This window comes from Pseudomyrmex gracilis, unplaced genomic scaffold (assembly GCF_002006095.1).
Source record: "Pseudomyrmex gracilis isolate BER0280 unplaced genomic scaffold, ASM200609v1 scaffold_95, whole genome shotgun sequence".
NCBI classification, from domain to species: domain Eukaryota; kingdom Metazoa; phylum Arthropoda; class Insecta; order Hymenoptera; family Formicidae; genus Pseudomyrmex; species Pseudomyrmex gracilis.
In genome coordinates, this window is record NW_018020679.1 from 65,887 (window position 1) to 88,298 (window position 22,412).

At 41.7% G+C, this 22,412-nt stretch overlaps 3 protein-coding genes across 3 annotated transcripts; 2 read left to right on the forward strand and 1 right to left on the reverse strand.

The window, feature by feature from the left end:
* Positions 1-248: 248 nt before the first annotated feature.
* LOC109855659 (ADP,ATP carrier protein 2) lies at positions 249-3,141 on the forward strand. The gene is made up of 4 exons (XM_020430120.1): positions 249-543; positions 1,756-2,017; positions 2,349-2,583; positions 2,669-3,141. The coding sequence occupies exons 1-4, from the start codon at positions 381-383 to the stop codon at positions 2,909-2,911; spliced, it is 903 nt and encodes a 300-aa protein (XP_020285709.1). The 5' UTR covers positions 249-380; the 3' UTR covers positions 2,912-3,141.
* An 846-nt stretch (positions 3,142-3,987) lies between these two features.
* Positions 3,988-5,337, reverse strand: LOC109855660 (vesicle transport protein GOT1B). Its single transcript, XM_020430121.1, has 4 exons — positions 4,972-5,337; positions 4,741-4,832; positions 4,504-4,682; positions 3,988-4,413 (listed from the first exon to the last, which is right to left on the reverse strand). The coding sequence occupies exons 1-4, from the start codon at positions 4,994-4,996 to the stop codon at positions 4,287-4,289; spliced, it is 423 nt and encodes a 140-aa protein (XP_020285710.1). The 5' UTR covers positions 4,997-5,337; the 3' UTR covers positions 3,988-4,286.
* A 174-nt stretch (positions 5,338-5,511) lies between these two features.
* On the forward strand, positions 5,512-11,866 carry LOC109855661 (DNA repair protein RAD50). The gene is made up of 18 exons (XM_020430122.1): positions 5,512-5,735; positions 5,949-6,194; positions 6,527-6,670; positions 6,757-7,198; positions 7,306-7,460; positions 7,534-7,732; positions 7,829-8,052; positions 8,134-8,499; positions 8,568-8,688; positions 8,774-9,155; positions 9,285-9,490; positions 9,594-9,931; positions 10,027-10,446; positions 10,531-10,656; positions 10,776-11,051; positions 11,119-11,252; positions 11,338-11,469; positions 11,545-11,866. The coding sequence occupies exons 2-18, from the start codon at positions 5,961-5,963 to the stop codon at positions 11,762-11,764; spliced, it is 4,119 nt and encodes a 1,372-aa protein (XP_020285711.1). The 5' UTR covers positions 5,512-5,735; positions 5,949-5,960; the 3' UTR covers positions 11,765-11,866.
* Positions 11,867-22,412: the final 10,546 nt, after the last annotated feature.

The window sequence follows — 22,412 nt, forward strand, 5'->3', positions numbered from 1 at the left end:
TTGGACGAGCGCGGTGCGCGTCGCCAAAAGAATTTGACCGGGATCGAGGAAAGGGTCGCGAATTCGAACGAAAGAGCGAGTGTCACGGCGTGTCTCCCGGATGGTCGCGATCTTTCCGAGACGCCGGAGCGCGACGACGTCGCGGAAAGACCACCGGTCTTGGTTTCTCGCTCTAGCTGCGCAGAGCGACACACGTGACCTGCGCGGCTATTCTTAGCGGACGGAGGTCCGCTTTGCCGTCGACGAGCGAACTCTGCCTCGTTCACTCCTCATCCGGCGCGCGTCCGACTCACTTTGGAACCGTCAGGGAATCCCGTGTGTTCGGTCTCTCTCTCTCTTTCTCACACTCACGCACCTCACACCATCCACCCATCCCGACAATGTCTGGACTCGCGGATCCCGTGGCGTTCGCCAAGGATTTTGTGGCCGGTGGTGTGGCCGCGGCGATATCAAAGACCACCGTCGCGCCCATCGAGCGAGTCAAATTGTTGCTGCAGGTGCAACACATCTCGAAGCAGATCTCCGAGGAACAGCGTTACAAGGGTAAGTGTTGTGCGACAATTTTCCGCTCGTTTATCTGTTTTTTCTCTTTGTTCCAAGCCGAAAACGGGAAAATACCGGGTGTACGCGTCACGCGCGCGCTATCTCGCCAAAGACTTCTCTTCTTCCCCTCCCGATACTGCGTTGCAGGGCGACACAACGGAGTGGCCACGCCGCGTGAAGATTTTTTTTTTTTCTTTGAAAGAGAACGAGCGTGTATCGTAGCGCAGGCAGACACGCCGCGCATGAATGACGATTTTTCCCCAGTGGATCATGTGACCGGCGATTCCGTGAGAGAGTTTTTTTTCTCGTTCCCGCAGAGTTAGACGGGATAACAGGAAAATGCATTAGATAGACATACACATCGTTATGTAATGCCGTTAGAACGGATAGAGCACGACGCAAGATCCGTGTCTCGTCGCGTGTCTCTCGCGCGCGAGAGAGAATTTCGCGCATTTATGTAACGAAGGTCGGGTCGCGGAGTTTCGGCGACTTACATAACTTCGAAGAGAGAGAGACGGGGTGCGTGTAGACGCGAAAAAGAGTCCCTCTTCTCACCCGGTCCTCTTTCGCAAACGATCGATATTTCAATAAAATGCATCGTCCCAAGCCAGATGGCAGCGCGTGGCTTCTCGCTCTCTCTTGCTCGAGAGACCGTAACCCCGATCGATGACGATGCGGTCCAACATGGCCGCCCTTTCGTCGCGGCCACGAGACTGAAATTCCTCCTCTCCTGCCTACTTCCACGCGTCGCGATTTCAGGACGTCCATTAGTCTCGCTGATTCATTTACGTCCGAGCAAAAGAAATCCGGTCGCGTCGCAGATCCGTTAACTGACACTTGGGGGGAAAATCCGTTCGCGTGCGAGGATTTCAAACCTTTCGACCAAGATCTTGATAGAAAATTTTCCAGAACGCACCTCGATTTGATGATTGATTCAAATTCCGCGACGAACGTTCCCAGAACGTTGCCTCAACGCGTCATTTGTTTAATTAATCGAATTGAGAGATGTCGCGAGAGATCGCGCATGCGAGCGCGTTCGAATCGATTTTACTGATTCGCCGATGCGATCTTTGAAGATCTTTTAAAGACATTGATTTATGTAACATTGCTTGGAACTGTTGTATTTTGTTTGTTAAAATCTGAAATAAAGATCAAATTTGGTTTTTTTTTCTTATTACAAACGCATGTTTTATTTCACATGTGACTTTTCAGGTATGGTCGACTGCTTCGTACGGATCCCAAAGGAACAAGGTTTTCTAAGTTACTGGCGTGGTAACTTTGCGAACGTTATTAGATATTTCCCAACGCAAGCTTTGAACTTCGCGTTCAAAGACAAATACAAGCAAGTTTTCCTCGGCGGCGTCGACAAAAATACACAATTTTTACGCTACTTCTTGGGAAATCTCGCGTCTGGCGGTGCAGCCGGAGCCACATCGCTTTGTTTTGTATACCCTCTTGACTTTGCCAGAACTAGGTAAGATATTCGATCATTTGTCACGTTAATGCAAACGTTACAACTCGTAAACATAATCAATCAGGCCCCAGTTTCATCACATCCGATTAAGTTAACCGGCTGATTAAGCATCAAGCCTGTGTAATTGGTCAATTCGGCTAATCGATGACACAAATAATCAATTCCAACGAAATGATCGACCAATTTAAGTTAATCACAGATGGGGGAACTGTGGCCCTTAGTAATTCACAAATTTTACACTATGTATTTTTGTTCGATCAACACTTTATAAAAAAAGAAATAGTGTCCGTCGCATTGTAACAATTTTTTGTTTTCTATTATTTTCCTTTAGGTTGGCTGCCGACGTTGGCAAAGCGGGTGGTGAACGTGAGTTTACCGGCTTAGGAAATTGTATCGGTAAAATTTTCAAGTCCGACGGTATGGTCGGTTTGTATCGTGGCTTCGGTGTATCGGTACAGGGCATCATTATTTATCGTGCGTCCTATTTTGGCTTCTATGACACCGCTCGTGGAATGCTGCCAGACCCCAAGAAGACTCCGTTCCTTGTCTCATGGGGTATTGCTCAGGTGAGAATGTGTTTAATACATTTTTAAATATGCGCGGAATTTCTTTTTGTTCGTCACACTTACTCGCGTTTCAATTTGTTTACAGGTTGTAACCACCGTTGCGGGCATTGTGTCCTATCCCTTCGACACGGTACGAAGGCGAATGATGATGCAGTCTGGCCGAGCCAAGACCGACATTCTATACAAAAACACTCTTCACTGTTGGGCCACTATTTACAAGTCGGAAGGTGGCAATGCCTTCTTCAAAGGCGCGTTCTCCAACGTTCTTCGCGGTACTGGTGGTGCGCTCGTACTGGTTCTGTACGATGAGATCAAAAATCTTCTTTAAAACGTCTCTAAAACAAATTCTCGTCTCATTACATCTCACCATCAAGAATACCGTCATTATTATTCACCATTCGGTTTGATAGCGATTCCCACGGATCGACAGACAGAAGACTTTTCCTGTCGATTAAAGATACGAGTAATTCAAGGGGATGTAGCAGCTCGTTAAGTGCATGAAACTCGGCAAATAAAAAAGTTGTAAACGTAAAAACAAAAAAACAAAAAAAAAAAAAACATATAGAAGAAAATCTGCTTAACTTATTGCCGGATTCAGTATTCAGCTGACATTACGTATTTTCGTATTCCACTAAGAGAATTACGTGACGAAGAGACAAATGTGTAATGTACCGCGAACACCTGTTATCTGGAAGATGTTTCACACATGCCACGTGTTGTAAGTAGACCAGTCGAATTATTCGGAGTACCGAAAGTAATTTTTGCCTAGAGAGAAATCAAGTCGGCGCACGCGAACACATCAAGAAGGGGACGCGCGACAAAATATTATCACGACGATGGCGGGGCGCGTAGCCTGGGCCGCCCCCCGCCCTTATTTTCGGCCCGTTGTAGATATAATTCATAATTCGTATAATTAATAAGGTACCATTTTAATTAAACGGTTCAGCCGGTCCATTGAACTTCTCTGATGGACTATAATTTAATTTAATTTCGCACTTCAAAACTACATGTAAGATGAGAAAAGTGTTACTCAGAGTGTATGCATCTAATCTGTTCATGTTAGGGTGCATGCAGGGAAAGCAACTCAATAAAAAATAATTATAAAATTTCATACATTCGGAAACTTCTGTTCCTCCTATCCTCAATAATGAGAATCTATCAAAAGAACCTGTGTTCTGAAAAATTGGAAGAAACTTGTGTAAAAATTTTTAGATAGTCTTACAGATGTACGTCAAACATCCATTTATTATTTCAAAAACGCTTATCTGATCAAGTTAAAAAGGTACATTTCTCTGGTCCTTTATCAGTTTGGTCCGAGTACAAGAAAAAAAAAAGATTCTAAAATGAGAAACTTTTTTTTTTATATACGTTTGTGAAATGCTTTATATGTATAAACACAATCCTTCACACATTCATATAATATATACATATACATATGAGTTCACACTTACACATTTGAAAAATGTTTTAATTAATTGCATATTAGGCTTATACTTATACTCTCCTTAATTTAATAGACATTAATAGAATGTAAATTAGTGTTTTGGTTTTATACAAAATTGTATTTCTATTGATATCCCCTAATAATCAGGAATGATGAAAACAATGTGGAACATGATACATGTGACTGCTTTATACACAAGCAGAGATTTTCAAGATGAGCGTTCAGAGGTGTGGGAAACTTTTTAAACGTTTTACAGCTATCATACAGTTGTTCTATTAGAATCTCCTGCTATCATGTCCAAAATTCGACTGATGCCAGGCATATTCAACAGAGTACCCAATAATGGCACTCTTCGCAGAAAATTAATCGCTACTGGTAGAAAACCACTGCAATAAAAAAAAAAACATCGTGATAGATTAATATTTCGGAAGTAACTTCTCTGTGAAAAATCTCTCATCAAAGTTTATCCTACTCACCTGAACAGCAATACAAAGCCATAGGTTTCTAAGATCATTCCCACAATGGGCCAGCCCATAAGCACTACAAGAACACCTCCTAGGAATGAAACGCTGGCTTTCATCTTGTGCCTTTGAAAGAAGAAATTTAAAGTCCTCCATGGCCCGATTACACACGCGAGTCCCGATATAAACAGGAGCTGTGTAAACAGTTGAATGAGATTTTCAAGTAAAGAAAAAAAAAACACGTGATCTTACATTTCCGATGGCGAGTAAACCCTTATCGAAAAGTAGCAGTACACCAAGGAACAGGAAAGAGATTCCAAATCCCGCCAACCCCACACCGATTTCTGGAAGAAACAAAAACAAAAAAAAAAAAAAAAAACGTGATTACGTCAATCAACCCGGTCTTTTGTTATCTCGAAGTGATCGCCGCCTCGTTCATATACAAAATTGAATCGAATCGGTTCGGAGAAGAGTTGCACTTACTCTGTGTGTCCGTGATTTCGAACATTGTGCTTGTTAAACTTATTTTGCGCGAAAATTGCGGACCCGACGCACCACTCGATCGTTTGTGGTAGCAAAACTTAACCTACATCCACGTCATTGGTTATGATGCAGCATTATGGGTTCACTGTTCAACATTACGAAGCTGTGTCAGCTCTCTCATGAACGATTTTCGAGCAGTCATCAAACCCCGGGACGATTGCAACAGTTCGTATTTGTCATTCATCTCCTTAGAGTCGCTTCGGAAAGAACATGTGAGAGAAGCAGAGCGAACGAACCAGATAAAAACCTTGTTTGGAACGTGTACAGCTTCTACAGTTTATCAAATTTCGATAACCGAGCCGTGTTGATTAATCACAAATGTAATTCTATCCTTATTGCTTACGCGAATGTAAACGAGGACACGGTGACGTTCCGAGCGTTTGCATCTTGAACCGCGCTCTTAGGGTTGGTTTGTAATTGCCAACTTACAGTTTCACTCGCTACCGTTTAACTGCGATTGGCGCACACTTTGATCTACAGAAATAGCCCAATCAACGAGCGCCCGACAACAAGAGCCCGAGGCGATAGAGAGAAGAGACTGGCTACTTCTTGGCGCTCTCGCTCTTCTTTCTATAGTCAATGTCAAAACAGTTCGCGCGCTTCGGCAGTGAGAGAATCGGCGATAAGGCTAACTTCAAATTTCTACGAAAACATGTTCTGAAGAGATTTGATTGCAAAACTGTTCGGTGCATTTGGATGTTTGCGTACGTAAACACATTACTCGAACCGTTCTTTCTTTGTTTACTTCTAAACAAGGACACCAAGAATTAGCGAAAAATCGAACTAAAACTGATTTGATCGTATAACACTGTGATAGCTTGCGACAAACTGCGTCTGATGATTACGCACTTGCTTGCAACGCGTTTGATTGCGTTGTCAATTGTCAAATTGTCTCTTGTTTTGTTCTTCTAATTTAGATAAAAAACAAGATGTCGAAAATACGACGGTTGTCGCTTCGCGGTATTCGGAACTTCGGCGATGACAACGAGGAGCCAGCATTGATTCGTTTCTCATGTCCGTTGACACTTATTCTCGGACCGAATGGCACAGGTAAAACAACGATCATCGAAGCGTTGAAATACGCCACAACCGGCGAATTCCCGCCCGGGTCCGACAAAGGAAAATCCTTCATACATGATCCTATACTGGCAACAACTGGTTCGGTATGATAATGCGCTATATATAATTTATATTAATTTTTTTATCAATATAAATATATAAATTTAAAGTTTTGTGCTCTGCATAAATCTCTGCTAATCTTTCCAATGATTTGTATGTATTTTTTTTGCAAGGTAAATGTTTTAATGACTAGATGTGTGAAAAACTAATAATTAAAAATATATTTTAAAAGTTATTCAAAACATTGAGAATTAATATTTATATATTTGATGAATTATTTTGTTGATAAATGTTCACTCTTTGAAACAGTTTGCTATTTTACCTTATAAAACAATAAAATTTGCTGCTTCAAAAGTTTATGTTTTTGTTGTTGCAGGTGAGAGGTGTTGTCAAAGCTGAAATAATTGATTCTGTGGGAAATTCTTACACAGTGTCTAGAACAATAGAGTCATTAAAAAAATTGAAGAAATTTAAAACTCTTGACAGTACAGTGACCAGAATAAGCAAGGATAAGAAGGAAGTGAGTATCTATTGTTTGTTATGTGCTTTTTTTTTGTAAGATTTATCTCGATATATTTCTAAAATGTTTTTGTTTTGATTCTCTAGAAAGCGTCAATAACTAATCGATGTGCTGATGTTGATGCTGAGCTGAGTGTAGCATTAGGTGTTTCAAAAGCGATTTTGAATTATGTCATATTCTGTCATCAAGATGAGCTTAATTGGCCGTTTGATCAAGGAAAATTGTTGAAGGAAAGATTTGATGAGATATTTGACAGCAGTAAATTCAATAAAGCTTTAGAGTGCATCATGAAGCTTTACAAGGAATTACAAAATGACATAAAAACTCTGAATGCGCAGAAAGAAACTCAGAAAGTACTTGTGTCTGAGGTAGAAACTAAAGAGCAAATGCTTGGAGAGCATGAGAAGAGATTAGTTGCCACAAAGGAGAACATAAACGATATCAACAAGGAGCTTGAGCCTGTGAAACAGAAAATTGAAGAGACCCACAAGTTGATTATGCAATACAAAAACATTCAAGCTGAAGAAGGTAAGTTATATACTCTATATGTATAAGAATGTGTTCTAAAACAATAAAAGAAATGACATTGAAAATAGAACAATACTATGGAAAGAGAAACAATGTTATTTTTTCAGAGAAAAGGAAACTCGAATACAATCTGCAAAAGGAACGTTACGTAAAACTGAAGGAAAGCATAAAAAATATCTTTGAAGGTTCAACAGAGGAATTAAATGCGTACATAGAATCGCATGATCTTACATTGCAAGGAAAGAACAATGAAATAACAGAGGTACGAGTAAATGTAATTTTTTTTAAAACCAATTTATATTACTGCGTGTGTGTCACGTATTTGCTGTTTTTAGAATGAATCTGAGATCAGGGATATCTCTGGGAAAGAAGCTAGGATCTCGAATATCTTAGCGACGCGAAGAGAAACGGTAGGAACGTTGAAACAGCAAGTAAAAGATCACGAGAAGAGAATAGTTCTTCGTAATAAATTATTAAATGAAGCGCTGCAAGCATGGGACTTCGATACAGTAGAGGCAGATGTTTCTGATATAGGTACGTATTAAAGAAAACCTTGTAGCTTTTCATTTTATCAAAGAATTGCTATGGCATTTAAGTGCCAATTAACGTAAAACTTCTGTACGCTCACAGAGGTGAAAGCTCTTTCAAAAAGATTGGAACAAAAGATGCAAGAATTAGTAAAAGAGGTGGAAGAAAAAAGAATGATCATGCAAAAGGATGAAAGAGAATTGCAGAAGGAGGTTGATGATCTACGTAGCACCTATTCGAAGATAGAATCGGAAAAAGTTCTTAAAGAAAGAGAAGTGACAGAGATAAGAGATGAAAACGTCGCAATTCGGAGTCAAATAACACAAGTAATATATTACCTCCAAGAATTTTTATAAGAGGGAAATTTTTCACGTTTTAATGTGAACTTCAACAATCTTTTTGTGCAGATCGGCGCAGCGGGAAATAAATTGAAGTCCATCGAACAAAAGTTGCAAGCGGCGAAACAAAAAGTTGATCAACTTAGTTGCGCATTGAATACCAATACTGTTAAAACTGATATTGAAAACAAAATAAACTTCCGAGATAAGATCGAAGTCAGTTTGACCACGATCGACGATGAGATCTCCTCTTTGCATAAATTGAGCTCGTTGACGGCGGAATTGGAATTGAAAAAGTCGGCGTTGCGGGCCAAAGAGGAGGAATTGGAAAATTTGAAGAAAAAACACGGAGACAGCATCAAGATATTACTGAATGTTCAAGAATTGCAACAAACAAAATTGAAGATTAGTTTGGACCGCGTGTACCAAAAATTGGTATGTGATTAAAACCTTGTCTTATTTTTACGTCAGTTCAAAAACTTTATGTCGGTTGCGATTTTCAGGAACAAGAAGTAAATAGTTTGACGCGGGAAATTCAAGCGCAAGAACGTAAAACTACTTCTTTTGAGACAACAGTGCGACACATGGAATCAGACATTGAGAAAAAGAGAAGAGAGTTACATTGTAAGAAGAAGCTGTATTCTTTTAAGTGATTATATTATTGTGTAAGAAAATCTTCATGATGTGCTTATATATTATTCTTTTTCAGATGACAAGGAAAAGATATCCACAGTATGTGATTACAAGGATTTCGATGAGACTTTGCTGATGCAGTCGAGAATAGTAAAAGATCTTCAAGACAAAAGAGGAATTTATGCGTATCAAGCTACAGCTTATAAGGAATATATTAAAAAGCTATCCGAACAAGACCCTTGTTGTCCTTTGTGTCACAGAAACTTTCAAGAAAAAAAGAAAGTTACGGAATTGATAAAAGAAATGGAAAACGATATAATTAAAAATCAACCGGATCGTCTGAAGAAATGTGAGGAAGAGCTGAGGACGCAACAAGAAAAATATGATAATATGTTGCAATTGAAACCTATCGTTGAGAAGGTTATTCAGTGTGAGGAAGTTGACTTGAAAAAATTAGAGTGAGTATAACGTGTGTGAATGTTATTACATATTGTGTATAATATTTTAAAGTTTCGAAATTGTATATTTTTGTTTGTACTTTATAATCTACTTGCTAAGTTTTTAAAGTTTTTGCTTTTTTCTATCAGGGAGAAGTTGGAGAAAAAACAGAAGAGCGTAATGGAGTCGAAAGCAGCCACCAAGGACTTGGAAACGAGTAAAACAAAGCCTGAAAACAAGCTGTCATTGTATAAAAACATGATTGGCGATATTAAATTCTGGGATCGATGCGTAGACGAGATACAAGAACTAAAGAAAGCTGTCAGCAAGTTGGAAACTCAGATGACCAATTCCGGTGAGTGACAATTGAAGTAATTCATCATTATTAATCTCTTTGGTTTGCTTTTGTAATGTGTAATGTACGTTTATGTCATTATATGACGGTATTTTTTTTATAGGAGTTACAAGCAAAAGAACCATAGAAGAAGCGCAAAAAGAACGAGACTCCTTGAAAATGTCTTTCAAGGAAACTCGTAATTACATCGAGGCGTTGCAGATCAAATTGAATAAACACAACGAAAAACTACACAACGCGAGAGAGGAATACAACGAGTTTCATGAAGAACAATTAAAAATCCAATCGGATATGCAGAAATTGAAACATTTGAAGGACAAACAGGAGGATTTGTACACGCGTGAAGTTTCCGTGGGAGAGATAGTGGAAAAGTTACGAAAGGATTTGGCAATTGCTGAAAATAACTTAGAGACCGGAACTCAGCGATTGGAAAAGACTAAGGTTTAGTTTTTAAAACCTACCTACGAACTTGCAAAAAATAAATATACAAAGTTCAGATAAAGAAAATTCTGTGACCTCTTCTTTATTTTTCACAGGCGAGGAATTGGCAACAACAAGAAGCCGACAGAAAATTGATAGCTGAAAATACCGAACGCTTATCCGACTTGCAGAAAGTTATGCGCGAAGTTGATTCATTTGTAAACAGCAACGTGACTGCAACTCTAGAGAGATACGAGTCCGAAATAAAAACTTATCAGAATTCGCTGATGGAACTTATGAACAAGAAGAGCGACATCGAACAAGTAATAAGTAAACTGAAGGAGGAGATTACCTCTCAAGAAATCGGAAAGCGAGAGTTAATTGACAACATGGCTTTGCGCAAAGCTGAGGAAATGGTAAATACTTCAAAAGAGAAATATAGTCAGTTGCGTGAAAAACTGAACAGCATGAATTACAACGAGATGGTGAATAAATTTGAACAGCTGGACAGCGAAAAGCAATCGATGCTTCGTCAGGTGAGTGATAAGTCTTGTTTATATATTTGTTGTTCATCTGATATTTATATTAAGAAATAAGTGACTTTAATCGCATTTTTTCAGAGAAATGTAGCGCTGGGCAAACAAGAAGAATTGGAAAGAGTGATCAAACAAACCTCACAGGAACTGCGAAAAGAGAGCTACCGATTAGCTCGTCGAAATTACACCAGCAAGTGCATTGAATTAACAGTAAATATCATTCATACGTAAAATGCTTATAATTACGTATTTAGACAAATATAAATAATACTTTTCCAACAAATCGTTTTAATTTCAATATGTTGTTCAATTAAGAATTTTTCTTTTAGATTCAGGAAGAGACTATAGAAAATTTGAAGGCTTACAACAAGATATTGGACGCTGCGATGATCGAGTATCACGAGGAGCGCATGGCGACCGTCAATAAAATTATGAAGAAGTTGTGGAAACACGTTTACAAGGGCACCGACACAAGCTGCATAGAAATCTGCACGGAACCTACGGAAGGTGTCGGCAGTAACAGAAGAAGCTACAATTACAAACTGATCCAAACCAAGCACGGCTGCAAAATGGACATGAAAGGACGTTGCAGCGCCGGACAAAAAGTAATCGCTCTTTGTGTTCTACATCAAGGTGCGAATATATTGCGTGTTAACTCACAAATTTTCATAGGTATTGGCATCGATAATCATCCGATTAGCTCTGGCGGAAACGTTCTGTAAAGATTGCGGTATTCTCGCATTGGACGAACCGACGACGAACTTGGACGAAGAAAATGCAAACAGTTTAGCGGACACGCTGACTAAGTATGTGTTTTTTTTTCTTTTCAAATATATTTCTCTCAAAAGCAAAAAACTCAAGTGATAATATTTAACGCAAATGTAATTACAGAGTGGTCGAGTTGCGATCAAGACATCAGAAGAACTTTCAGCTGATTATAATCAGCCACGACGAGAAATTCCTGCAGAAACTTGCTGATCTGAACAATCACAAGAGATTCCACGAGCTTTACCGCAAACAAAAGTACAATCTAAGTTTTTTTTTTTTGCAGAATTATAATCAAGAATAAAAATTAAATTAAATCTTTTTCTTGTTTAGTGGAATGACCGCGATAAAAATGTCCGATTTCAACGAGCCCCATAATTCTCTTGTGCACATAAAGGACGAGGATGAATCCGACGAGGAGGAACAAACTACCTCTAATCAATTGCGAGACGCGAGCAGCAATATGTCAGCGGGACCGGCGAATAAAAAACGATTTAATTGGGACGACTTCGATGAAGACGATAGGTCGAGAAAACGACATCGTTTGGAATAGAGTGCACACAAGATAAGATGCGTTCTTTCTATTGCTTATTATATTAAAGTATTATATTAAGGTATTATAAAAACAAAGCTTGTTTTATTCACACATATAAAAAGTATATATATATGTTTATATATAAAAGTCTATATATAATATATATACACATATATTTTTTTTACACACACCATGTAAAGATTGAGTTTTTTTTTTCATGTGCCATTAATTGTTACAACGATCGATATATTGTTTACTATAAGGTAGTTTATATTTTTGAATATATAATAGAACTTACATATATACACGTACATAATATATAAATGCATAAGAGCACCTCAGATATATACATGTTATGAGAACAAACAGAAACAAGTTTATAATTATGCTAAGACCTATGAGAGAGTTTGAATAAAAAAATTTTATTTTTGAGCGTCGAGATCTCGTCGAATTGTCGTCTCGTCATTTTGTCACGCTTTCAAAAGAATTTATTTTTGTGATTAATAACTAAACGGTAATGGAATTTTATTTCATTACTGCCGATAATAGAATTTTATTCTCGGCTAAATTATAAGGCGAAGAGAATCAGTTGAATGTGCAACGAGAATCAATCGGGAAGTCAGCCGCGAGCGGGCGTTTCCGATATTGTCTCTCACCGGGAGAGAGAGTCTCGATGACCGCTATAGTTAACGAGTTATCGCGAATCGAACGCCTGGAGGGAGTCGGCACATCGTAATAGGCTGCTGCTACTGCTCGGGTAGTAGCCGTAACGTCATAATAGAATAGCGATGTTAGTAATACCATCGCGGTAGCGCCGCGACTGGAGGCAACCGGCCGAGCGATTGACTGGCCCGGCGCGGCATAGTCGAGTCTAACCAATTTGCATCGCATTGTGTACTCGTTACGCCTCCATCTGCGCCCGCACGCAGATACACGCTGACCGAGGCGACGGCGGCTCGAGGTGCATCAATATCCGAAACTTCTCGTTGAGCTTCGCCAATTGAACGAGGCAACGATTGCGCTTCTCACTCTTCTACTATTCTTTTTTTCACCCTTTTATAATTAATTTTTTTTTCACGTTTCTCTGTCCTTTCAAAATTTCACATATTCCCACATTTGCTTGTTATCCATCCAAGCTTTGAAGCAAATGTCTAAGTAAAAAAAAAAAAAAACAGTCTATTGAGCCAAACACGGATGTGTATCTAATATTTATTCTGACGACTTGTGAGAAAGACAAGTCATGACGTGAAATGACAAATCAATTTGGCACCTTGTCGAAACAACATTAATTATCTGTACCTAGAAGAGATTGTTCGAGTTTTTTTTTTTTTTTTCCATTCGCCATCGATTAAAAATTTTAAAAGAAACGAGGAAGAAGATGGACATTGCTCGTGATTAATAAAAAGCAAAAATTGATCTCGAATTGATTTGATAGATAGCAGTGCGCGGCGTGTATTTAAATTGATGCACGGGGGTTGCAATTTGGCGCGCGATTGCCGGGCGAAACGGCATTCCGACGGCGAAACCAACCGCCGCCGCCGCCGCGTTCCAGCAATCAGCGCCCTGGGAGAGCCGTGGAAACCGCGGAAACCCCCAACTCCATTATCGTTTCTGGCATCGTTATCGTTATTAGCCGCTCCATCGCCCGGCCGTCGTAGACCACCAGAGAGCGAAGCTACTCGCTCAGCTACCGCGACCAGGTGTATGTAGGTAACGTTTGCGCGCGCGCGCATGTGTGTGTACGTGTTTCGTATCAACTTGGAGATTCTATAACTTTTTGATAACATGAAAATAGAGAAATACGCGCACGTTAGATGTCAAACTTCGAAATGTCCATAAAAATGATTTTTATTTGAGATGAAAAAATAATTATCCGATTTGTTTTTAAATTTATTTGTTTATTCGTGGACGAATACAAATTTCAATCTCGCATTATTAAGAAATATACAATCGGCTCTCGGTGATATTACACGCGCACTCTGTCGAGGCACTTAAACGATCCGCGCGCCTTGATATGCCTGCTCATCGATAATAGTCGCAATTAATTGATTGCGTTGTTGTGCTACCGATACGCGGCGCGATTCGCGACTATATTTCGTTCGGGCAATTGGAGAATGGAACTCCAAGCGAGAGAATCTTCCGCTGACCTATCTCTCTCTCTCTCCATCTCCAATACGCTTTGATCTCTTTCTCACCCTTCGACGAAAGAGAGAGGGAGGAAGAGAGAGACAGGAATTTCCGTCTGCGCCCCCTCTTCAAAATATCAACTAAACGATAACTTTATTTATTATTCATTCGGCCGCCTTGCACACTCCTCCCTTTTGGCGCCGCGTCCCCAATTTTACAAAGTAGTTTTTCAAAGAATTCAGCGAGCGATCTGCCCATGAGACAGGATGAGGATACGTGTGTGTACTTAGGGCGCGATGCAGGAAAACGCGGGTCCTTGCGGAATTATCATATCTAAGATATCTCCCGAACTATATCCGGTGAGTAACGTGTTCCGATTACCGAGACGTGTTTTAGATATTTAAATATTAAGATATTTAAATATTAATTAGATATTAAGTATTAGATATTAGATATTAAGTAGACATTTAAATATTAATTTTTCTAATTTTTACACATGTAAATACTTTGTTACAATTATTTCTTTTATTGTAATTACGTTTCCGGTCACTGGATATACAGTAGAACCTCCCAAAACGTATACAGTTGGGACCGACGAACCTCCCAAAACGTATACTGCCCCTATTCCCTCACTCTTTAACTAACGCATGCGCATATTATAATAGAGGTTATATTACGACCATGTATGTTACATGTGCATAGCCTAATGCGCAAGCGCTAGCGCAGTTTCGATTGTACCCATACGTAGTGGTGGGAAAAGCGATGAAGGAGAAAATATACGTTTTGAGAGTAGATTTGTATGCGTTTTGGGAGGTATATACGTTTTAGGAGTATACGTTTTGGGAGGTTCTACTGTATATTTGTCTTGTTTACGTACAGGGGAACGAGTGATAAGAATAACCGAAACTTTGTTTACAATTACAATATTAGACGCGAAAAACTCGGAATAGCAAATCCAATTATTACTCCTGTAATGCAACGATATTCGTGTGACATTCGAATTTAATAATCGAGAAGTGTATAATATAAAACATATATATATATATATCTGAATCGAATAAGCGAAGCTAAAGTTAATATCGTGACGTCTGCCTGGTTTTCCGATATAACTTCAGCCGAATCTTCATCTTTCATGATTTGTTCGTCGTCTCTTCGCGTGTTACATCCTCCCCGAGATCAGACGCCACTTTTCTTTCCCGTTCCCCCACCCCCGCGCGTTCATTCTCCCGTCTCTATGACCAAGAAGTCCCCGAGGATAAAGGGATCAGAGGAAAAAGGGGATATGGATTGACACTCAAATTCCACCGGTAAAGGATCTTCTCCTTCCGTCCGGTCATTTTTCTTACCCTCGTCGCGCTCTCTCACGAACGTCTCATCCACGAGACGGCGAATATCTCTGCTCTCTCGCGAATATCTCCGGTTTATAACAAACTAGATTCATCAAATTCGACACCGATCGTTCGTCCGTCGCACAGTCGATTTCTCTCTCGCTCTGGATTTCTCACGCGCGCGCATAAGATTTCGTCTGTCGCGCAAAGAACACGTGATTCGAATAGTGAAGTAAAATCTTTAAAAAAAAACAAACATAAGAGAGCGCAAAAATTTACATATCAAAATATTACACTTGTTTTTAATATTACATATTAAAATATCGTATCAAAATTATATTTTTTATCTGTAACTCTGCTAAAAAAAAACATTTTTCAATCATTTCGTGACGAGAAAACAATTCAAGAACAAAATTAGATAATTTTTTTTTTTTTATCACTTTATACGCGTTTAGACTTTAGAAAAACAAATAAAAGAAAAAAAAACGCTGACTTTCGTGTGGCACACTTCAAGTAGACAACCTGGTATTTGGTATATTGACACGGGAAATACCGCGCTAAATCATCTGTCACCCTTGAGCTCACCCTCTCCTCGTGGTATCACCGGGAAACTCTCAAGTCCCCGGCTGTCTATCTGCCGTCACTCACGTAAAGCTTTTGCGGTGTTACGAGGCAATACTTCGCGTGCCCTTCCTCCCTTAAAATAAGGTGTTTACACTAATCGCATTTCAAGGGTTCAATTTATTAAAAGAACACCGGTCCGATCTCAACATTGCTATTCCGTCCCATCGACGTTTTCTCAAAATGCGTTTTCGAACGCGTCAAATGTCACGCGAATGGTGCAATTAACAAATCTTCCTTGTAAAACAGATTTTATACGATTTCAAAAAAAAAAACAAACAAACAAACAAACTTGAACAACCGAAAACGGAATAAGCAGACGGACACGCGCGCGCATTTCTCACGCGCTTGTCTTTTAAAAAACAAGACAAAATTACAGAAAAATTGATTATTGACGAGAGATTGTGAGAATTTGTCGTTGTTTATGTCCGCTCCCGCTTTTTCTACAAAGTGCGTCCGATCTGATGCAATTTGTTCGAAACGATTAGGAGGTAATCTGAACTTATCGAGTAACCCGAACCGCATAAGTTTACGAGTTTTGGAACTTATCGAGTTATCCGATACATTGTTAGGCCACTTGAATTTATCGGCCGAGCAAACACGCGAAACACGAGATCGCATCAATAAAATTTAAAGTTCGACGGTTTGCTTAGCGCATCCCGCGTATATCGAAACAATCGAATCAGTCGACACATTTTTATGACGAGACCATTGCCTCACTCAAAATCGATCAATTATTCAACGGTAAACAATTTGCGATATTCTCTGATACAAAACATTTGTTGGCAATGTGCGTTAATGTTCAACTTAACATGCATTCGCAAGCGCCGCCAAGAGAGAGAGAGAGAGAGAGAGAAAAAAAAAGAGCGAGAGGATTGACCTAATAAGGGATTATTGCGCCTCTCCGCTACTAAAAGGGACGACGAGACACCGCGACGACGGGAAGAATGGAAAGAGCAACAACAAAGTAGACTTCGCGTCTTCGGAAGGCCAAGTTGTGCCAGTCGATGCGGCATGTTGCAGGATCGTCCGCGAAAGAATTTCACCCCAGCCCCCCTCCGTCGCACAGCCCTCTCTATATATATATATTCCGGAAAACCTTCCCTGTGGATGTGGAAGCTTTTACAGCGTCAGTGGGCACCACCACCACCACCGTCACCGCCGACGCCACCTTCTACTCTTCTTCGTTCTCTTCCTTCTCCGTCCACCCTCGCGCTCCGCATCCCTCCGTTTCTCACTGGAAGAACATGGCTCCCAGGCAGGAGATCCGTCCGTCCACACCCTCGCTCTCTCCAGAGCAACCTCCGCGGCCCGTTTTCTCCGACACCCCCGCTCGCCCCAGACACTTCCCTCGCTCCTTTCCTCCCTCTTGTGATGTCCCCTTCCTCCTCCTCCTCCTCCTCCTCCTCTTCCACCCTCCCCCCCGTTGCATTTTAAATCAAAGCCTCGGAGGTAACGCAATCACCAGGCATCACGACGCTTCCACAATTTTCTACTTTAAGCTACTTTATGTATTAGTACCCCTGCCGTGTTCCCTCCCTCTTCCTCCCCCGCGCAAACCCTCGGTTTCTCGTCGACGGCGCGCAGCGTCGTTTCCCGTTCCCCCGTCGTAACCGCCCTCTCCCGCGCCACGTCAGTGCCCACGTCACATCCCCTCACCCCCAGGTTTCGCAGCGTTGCTCTTCTGTCTCTCGGATCCTCTCACGTTCTGCCTTGCCTCCCCCTTGACTACCGCCACCCCTCAGCACTGTGACTGGTAACAAGGTTATTTTATTAAACGAACCTCCGCATCGCCCGCGCTCGCCAACGTCGCCGGAATTCGAGACTGCGCCGCACAGCTCGTGCTCTAACCGCGAGCGAGAGAAACACCGTCGTCCTCGCACAAACACAACGGGGGTTTATAGGTGATATACAGTTTCTCCTTGCGGAATGTTAAGCAACGCGAACTTGGACATAAAGCGAAGGAGAACGCGGAGGTGGATCAATTTACTGATTTGTATCGGTTATTTACTTTAAGCTCGTGCGGCAAAATTTATATCCACCGAGCGAAACAGATGTAAAACCGAACGTAACTAACAAGAACGAAACGAGAAACAACACAACAACGCTCGATTCCTCCTCGATGAGAGAAAAACCCGACATTCGCGTTCTCGCTTCAGAATTTGTAGGAAAAATTCCGCGCCGGAATAAAGAGCGCTCCGTAAAAATTCACAGGAATGAAATTTATCTTTCACCTAAACGCGAGTAATGCGTTTACGTTTCCCTTATTTTTTTCTCTCTCCCTTTTATGACACGCGTCATTCCGCCCGTTCCCGCGCCGCGAAAGTCCGCAGCGTTCGCGCGCGCAGTTTCAACCGCGTGAAACGACAGAAATTCACTTAATGCGATATTCGCGCGGCTACGCGTCCTTCGTGAAGCGAAAGGTTGCAGTTGCGTAAAAAAAAAAAATAAAAAAAAATAAGGGTTGTCGAAATAAGCAATAAGGAGAGAAACACCGTCTGAGATACAACAGACAACAAAGACATTACAAGCGATAATGTGATTATTGTTCTCTTTGCCCCTTTTCTTTCCGCATCAAACGGATCTGAATGACGTCCCGTGGTGGTTACTTATGTCGGGGATGCGCGCGTATGTACGTTCGCGGCGTGCAGCTCAATGTAATCCAGTCACCACGCGTAACGCGATTACGCTCCTAACTCGGCCTCTCATTTTGCGTTTTTCTCTGTCTCTCTCTCTCTTTCTCTTTCTCTTTCGATCATTCGGATCTTTCTTTCTCTCGCACCCTCGGTTTTTCAGAATCTCTTCTTCCTCTTCTCGTCGCTCGCACCTCCTGTAGCTCTCGCGGCTGAAACTCGACCATCCCTGGAGGCCGAGTAACGCGGAACGAGAGAAGCTTCAGTTGGGTAAATGCGGGTAGTTATGTCGTGGCATTAATAACGGGTTGTGAAGGAAACCATCGACGCGCCCGAGTGTCGTTATTTCTCGCTCCCTCTCTCCGTGTGCCCCAGATAATGTAAATGTCCATTACCACCTTGTTCGCCATTTGTGTGACGCGTGTACAGCGCGACTAAAATAACTAATTGAAAGTTAACTTACTTGGAAGAGTGTGCACAATATTTACATAAGTGAGTTAACTGTCCCAGTGACCGGACAGCCGGACCGGTAGATATTTATTAAAGAAATAATTTGTAATATGGAAAAAGGTTAGAAACTAACATTTAAAAATGTATCTTAAAAACTAATTAATACTTCTCCCCCCCCTCTCCACTGAAATGTCATGTTTAATATGTTTCCGTATCTAAAATAAAATTTATTTTAGATAAAATTTTTTTTTTCTTTATTAAATGTTCGGCCGTTGATACATAATTTCTCGATAAATATCCGTTTATTGGTTTACAGTTTGTATAAAATAAAAAATACATGACAAAGTACATATTTAGACGATAAATGCGTGTATCCGTATGTTTTTCTTTTTTTTTTCCGAAAAAAAAATCACTTCGTGATTTATGATAAAGGGATTCGTCCCTGATTCTCCATTAGCGGTAAATTTATTTTTAAACAGCCGGTTTCTTCGCGCTCTTTTTCCTCATTCTTCACATAATCTATAATGTAAACTAATTAACGATTCTTTAAAACTACTTAAAATCACCGCGCGAGTACAATTTTAAATCAATATACTATTATAAATCGATATACTATCAAATCAATATACTAAGATATATCGAATTGAAAAGGATTTTCGTGCGAAAATTTGCGGAGGCGAAATTCATGAAACAATCAAAATTTTTAAGCGTGTGCGTTATGCGAACTCGAATCTCTGCGCTCGCGTTTTGACTTTGGTTGAGGAACGCGTTGCTCGAGAGCGAGACACGATGGACTCGCGAAGGACGATGATATTGCGATGAAACGCGCGGATGTGTGCGCGGCCAGGACGAGGAGAAGCCGCGACTAATATGCGTTCCGTGGAGGATAGCCACGGACTAGCGAAAGGGGTAAACGCGATTTACACCATGACGACTATCGCCTCTCTTCTTGCGCAAAGTGCTTACGTGCGGTCGCGAAAGAGCGTGAGAGGACAAGGAGGGAGGGGGAGGTGGGGAGAAAGAGGAAAGGGTGAGTTGTTACGACACACCGGGAGACAGGGATTCCGCTCGCGCGCGAGGGCTGACCGGAGAGAGGATGCAAGGGGGAGGAAAAGTAGGGATGTTTGTCGTACGCGTTATTTGGCCAATAAAACCACGTGGCGGCGCACAAAGCGCCCCCGCGTCGCCGTTCGCGGACGGACCATCGTCAGGGAGAGCGTGAAGACCTCGGGGGTGGCGGGGGTGGAAACGCGTCGCGAGAGAGAAAGGAAGAGGAACGCGTCGTGTAGGCCACGCCTCGCAACGTGCACGGCGCACGCGCGGTTCCGCCTATCGTCCGCGCACGTTTCCCGTCGCGGCCCGCGAACGGAACGACGGATCGTCCGCGGACTTCACCGCGGCCGCGACACGTCGTCGTGCGCGACATACCGTCGGTCTCTCCTCGCGGCTTCGCGTGCCGGTTACGAGTGCGGCCAGAGATAAAAAGAGAGTCCTCTTACGTTGAGTCTTACCTGAGAAGAGGAGGTTCGTCCATCCCTCGTCGTCTGCTCCTCGCGGGTTATATCGTCCACGAAGAGAAGAACAACGAGGAGTACTCGAGGAGTACCACGTGAGGCTGACTGATTCCCAACCTGACTTGGCTGATGTTTTGGTATTCGACTTTGGATTCCCGTTGAACTGCCGCTTCGAAGAGGATCTTGGCCGCGGGAAACACGTAGAAATGATCCCGGAAGAGATTCAGGACTGAAGGATTTTTTGCTCGCGATCGCCTGTCGCTACATACTCCGGAAAACAAAAAATTTGTTGCTGCCTTCTGGACGCGGGAAGTGCTCTGCCTCTCGAGAAGAAAACACTTTTCGGTTCTCACAAGTGTCTTAGATTCTTACTTACTTGAATTGCACTTGTTCGTGGGTTTTCTTGTCATCTGTTGATTCCGCATGTAAAGGAGCAAGCGTGCGGCGTCTCGCTTTCGAGCTAATGTCAAAATATCTCGAGTTCCGCGTGTGATCAATCAAGTTCGCACATGACGGAAGCGAACGGTCTTTTCCTTCACTCTGTCACTCGTTGAGCGCGTACGTTCGAATCGCCGTACGCGCGACGGACAGTCGCGTTTTCAGATTCGCAGGAACTCACCACCGAGATAATCGGTCGCCACGAATTTTGTGACAACAATCTGACTGTGATCGGTGACAGATCAAAAGTATACGACTGAGTGTTCGTCGAAGTTAACCCTCGTTCGCGGCGACAAACACGCGGAACACAGCGCGACCCGAACGCGCGTCGAAACGTATTTTACAAAACTGATGTGATATTCCGCGAGAGCGGATTTCGAGAACTTCGAGCGTTTCAATAACACGCACGCGAAGTCGAAACGTCGTCACGAAGTTGAGAAAGTGTGGCGGGAAGTGACGGGATCGGCGATATACAATATCGATCGTAGATCGAAACGGGATTCGATCGGGATTCGCGGAGAATTTTCCGGCTGATATTCGCGAAGGAGGAAGAGGATCCGCGACGGTGCGGAGGATCTCGGGAAAGTGTTGTTCAGCCACGAGTCCAGGATTCTCACCCCCGGAGGCGGTGCCATCTCGCCCGGGGGCGCGGGGCCACCCGCGAGCCCATCGCCGGGACACTATCATCCCCCGACGCACAGTCCGCCCCTGGTCAAGGTAAGCTGGTTTTCTCTTATTTTGAACGAGCTTGTCAAAAATCGCTCTAGGCGAGAACAAAACTGGCGCCGGAAAACTTCGAAACACATTCGAACGAAATTAAATTAAAAAAAAATTATTTATGTTACTTAATAAGTATGTTATCACGGTAATTAGTTGTTTTTGTTAATCGTTATCGAAGAATTGAAGACTTTTTAATTGCTACATTAAGTTGCGGTAATATTTACTTCATTTGACGACAAATAAAGTCGTTCGATCAAATAGTGTTTGCGTAAAAGAATAAAAATTTCAATGCCAGCCGGTTTTAGTCTTGCACCTGGTGTGTGTGTGCGTGTGTGTGTATATGCGCGCGCGCGCGCGCTTAATTATCACAATTACTCAATTACTCGGATTAGAGAGCCGAGTAAATAAAACACACACACGCGAGTGTGCGCTATTATTTATTTATTAAATTATTCGTTTTATTGTTGTACGTATGTATCGCGACGGATAACGAAGAGATTGAAACAATTGAATAATAGTAGTATGACCACAGGCGAGAGAGGCACTATTTTATCTGTAACTAATGCATTTCGGACGTCCGGCTTTTGAAGTAATGTACCTACTTAAATCTCTCGCGTTCAGAAACACGTTTCAACTTAGCGTAGCTCTGAGTTCTTTCTATTTATTACAAGCGATGCACAAAACACACACACACACACTCGATGAGAGACAACGTTGAGAAACTAAATAATTGGGAGCAAGTAGAAATTAATCGCGTGCGGATGTGTGACGAATAAGTAATAAATTAAATTAAATTGGAGTCGGCATGCGCGGCGACGAAACAAGTGTCTCAATT

Excerpts from the sequence above, each read along its gene's own strand:
- LOC109855661 (XM_020430122.1), top strand. The coding sequence starts at position 5,961 with ATGTCGAAAATACGACGGTTGTCGCTTCGCGGTATTCGGAACTTCGGC. Across the intron at positions 7,461-7,533 it reads AGAACAATGAAATAACAGAG|AATGAATCTGAGATCAGGGA; the intron begins GTACGAGTAAAT and ends TGCTGTTTTTAG. Across the intron at positions 11,253-11,337 it reads TTAGCGGACACGCTGACTAA|AGTGGTCGAGTTGCGATCAA; the intron begins GTATGTGTTTTT and ends ATGTAATTACAG.
- LOC109855660 (XM_020430121.1), bottom strand. The coding sequence starts at position 4,996 with ATGTTCGAAATCACGGACACACAGA. Across the intron at positions 4,833-4,971 it reads CGAAATCACGGACACACAGA|AAATCGGTGTGGGGTTGGCG; the intron begins GTAAGTGCAACT and ends TGTTTCTTCCAG. Across the intron at positions 4,414-4,503 it reads GGCTTTGTATTGCTGTTCAG|TGGTTTTCTACCAGTAGCGA; the intron begins GTGAGTAGGATA and ends TTTTTATTGCAG.
- LOC109855659 (XM_020430120.1), top strand. The coding sequence starts at position 381 with ATGTCTGGACTCGCGGATCCCGTGGCGTTCGCCAAGGATTTTGTGGCC. Across the intron at positions 544-1,755 it reads CGAGGAACAGCGTTACAAGG|GTATGGTCGACTGCTTCGTA; the intron begins GTAAGTGTTGTG and ends GTGACTTTTCAG. Across the intron at positions 2,018-2,348 it reads CTTGACTTTGCCAGAACTAG|GTTGGCTGCCGACGTTGGCA; the intron begins GTAAGATATTCG and ends ATTTTCCTTTAG.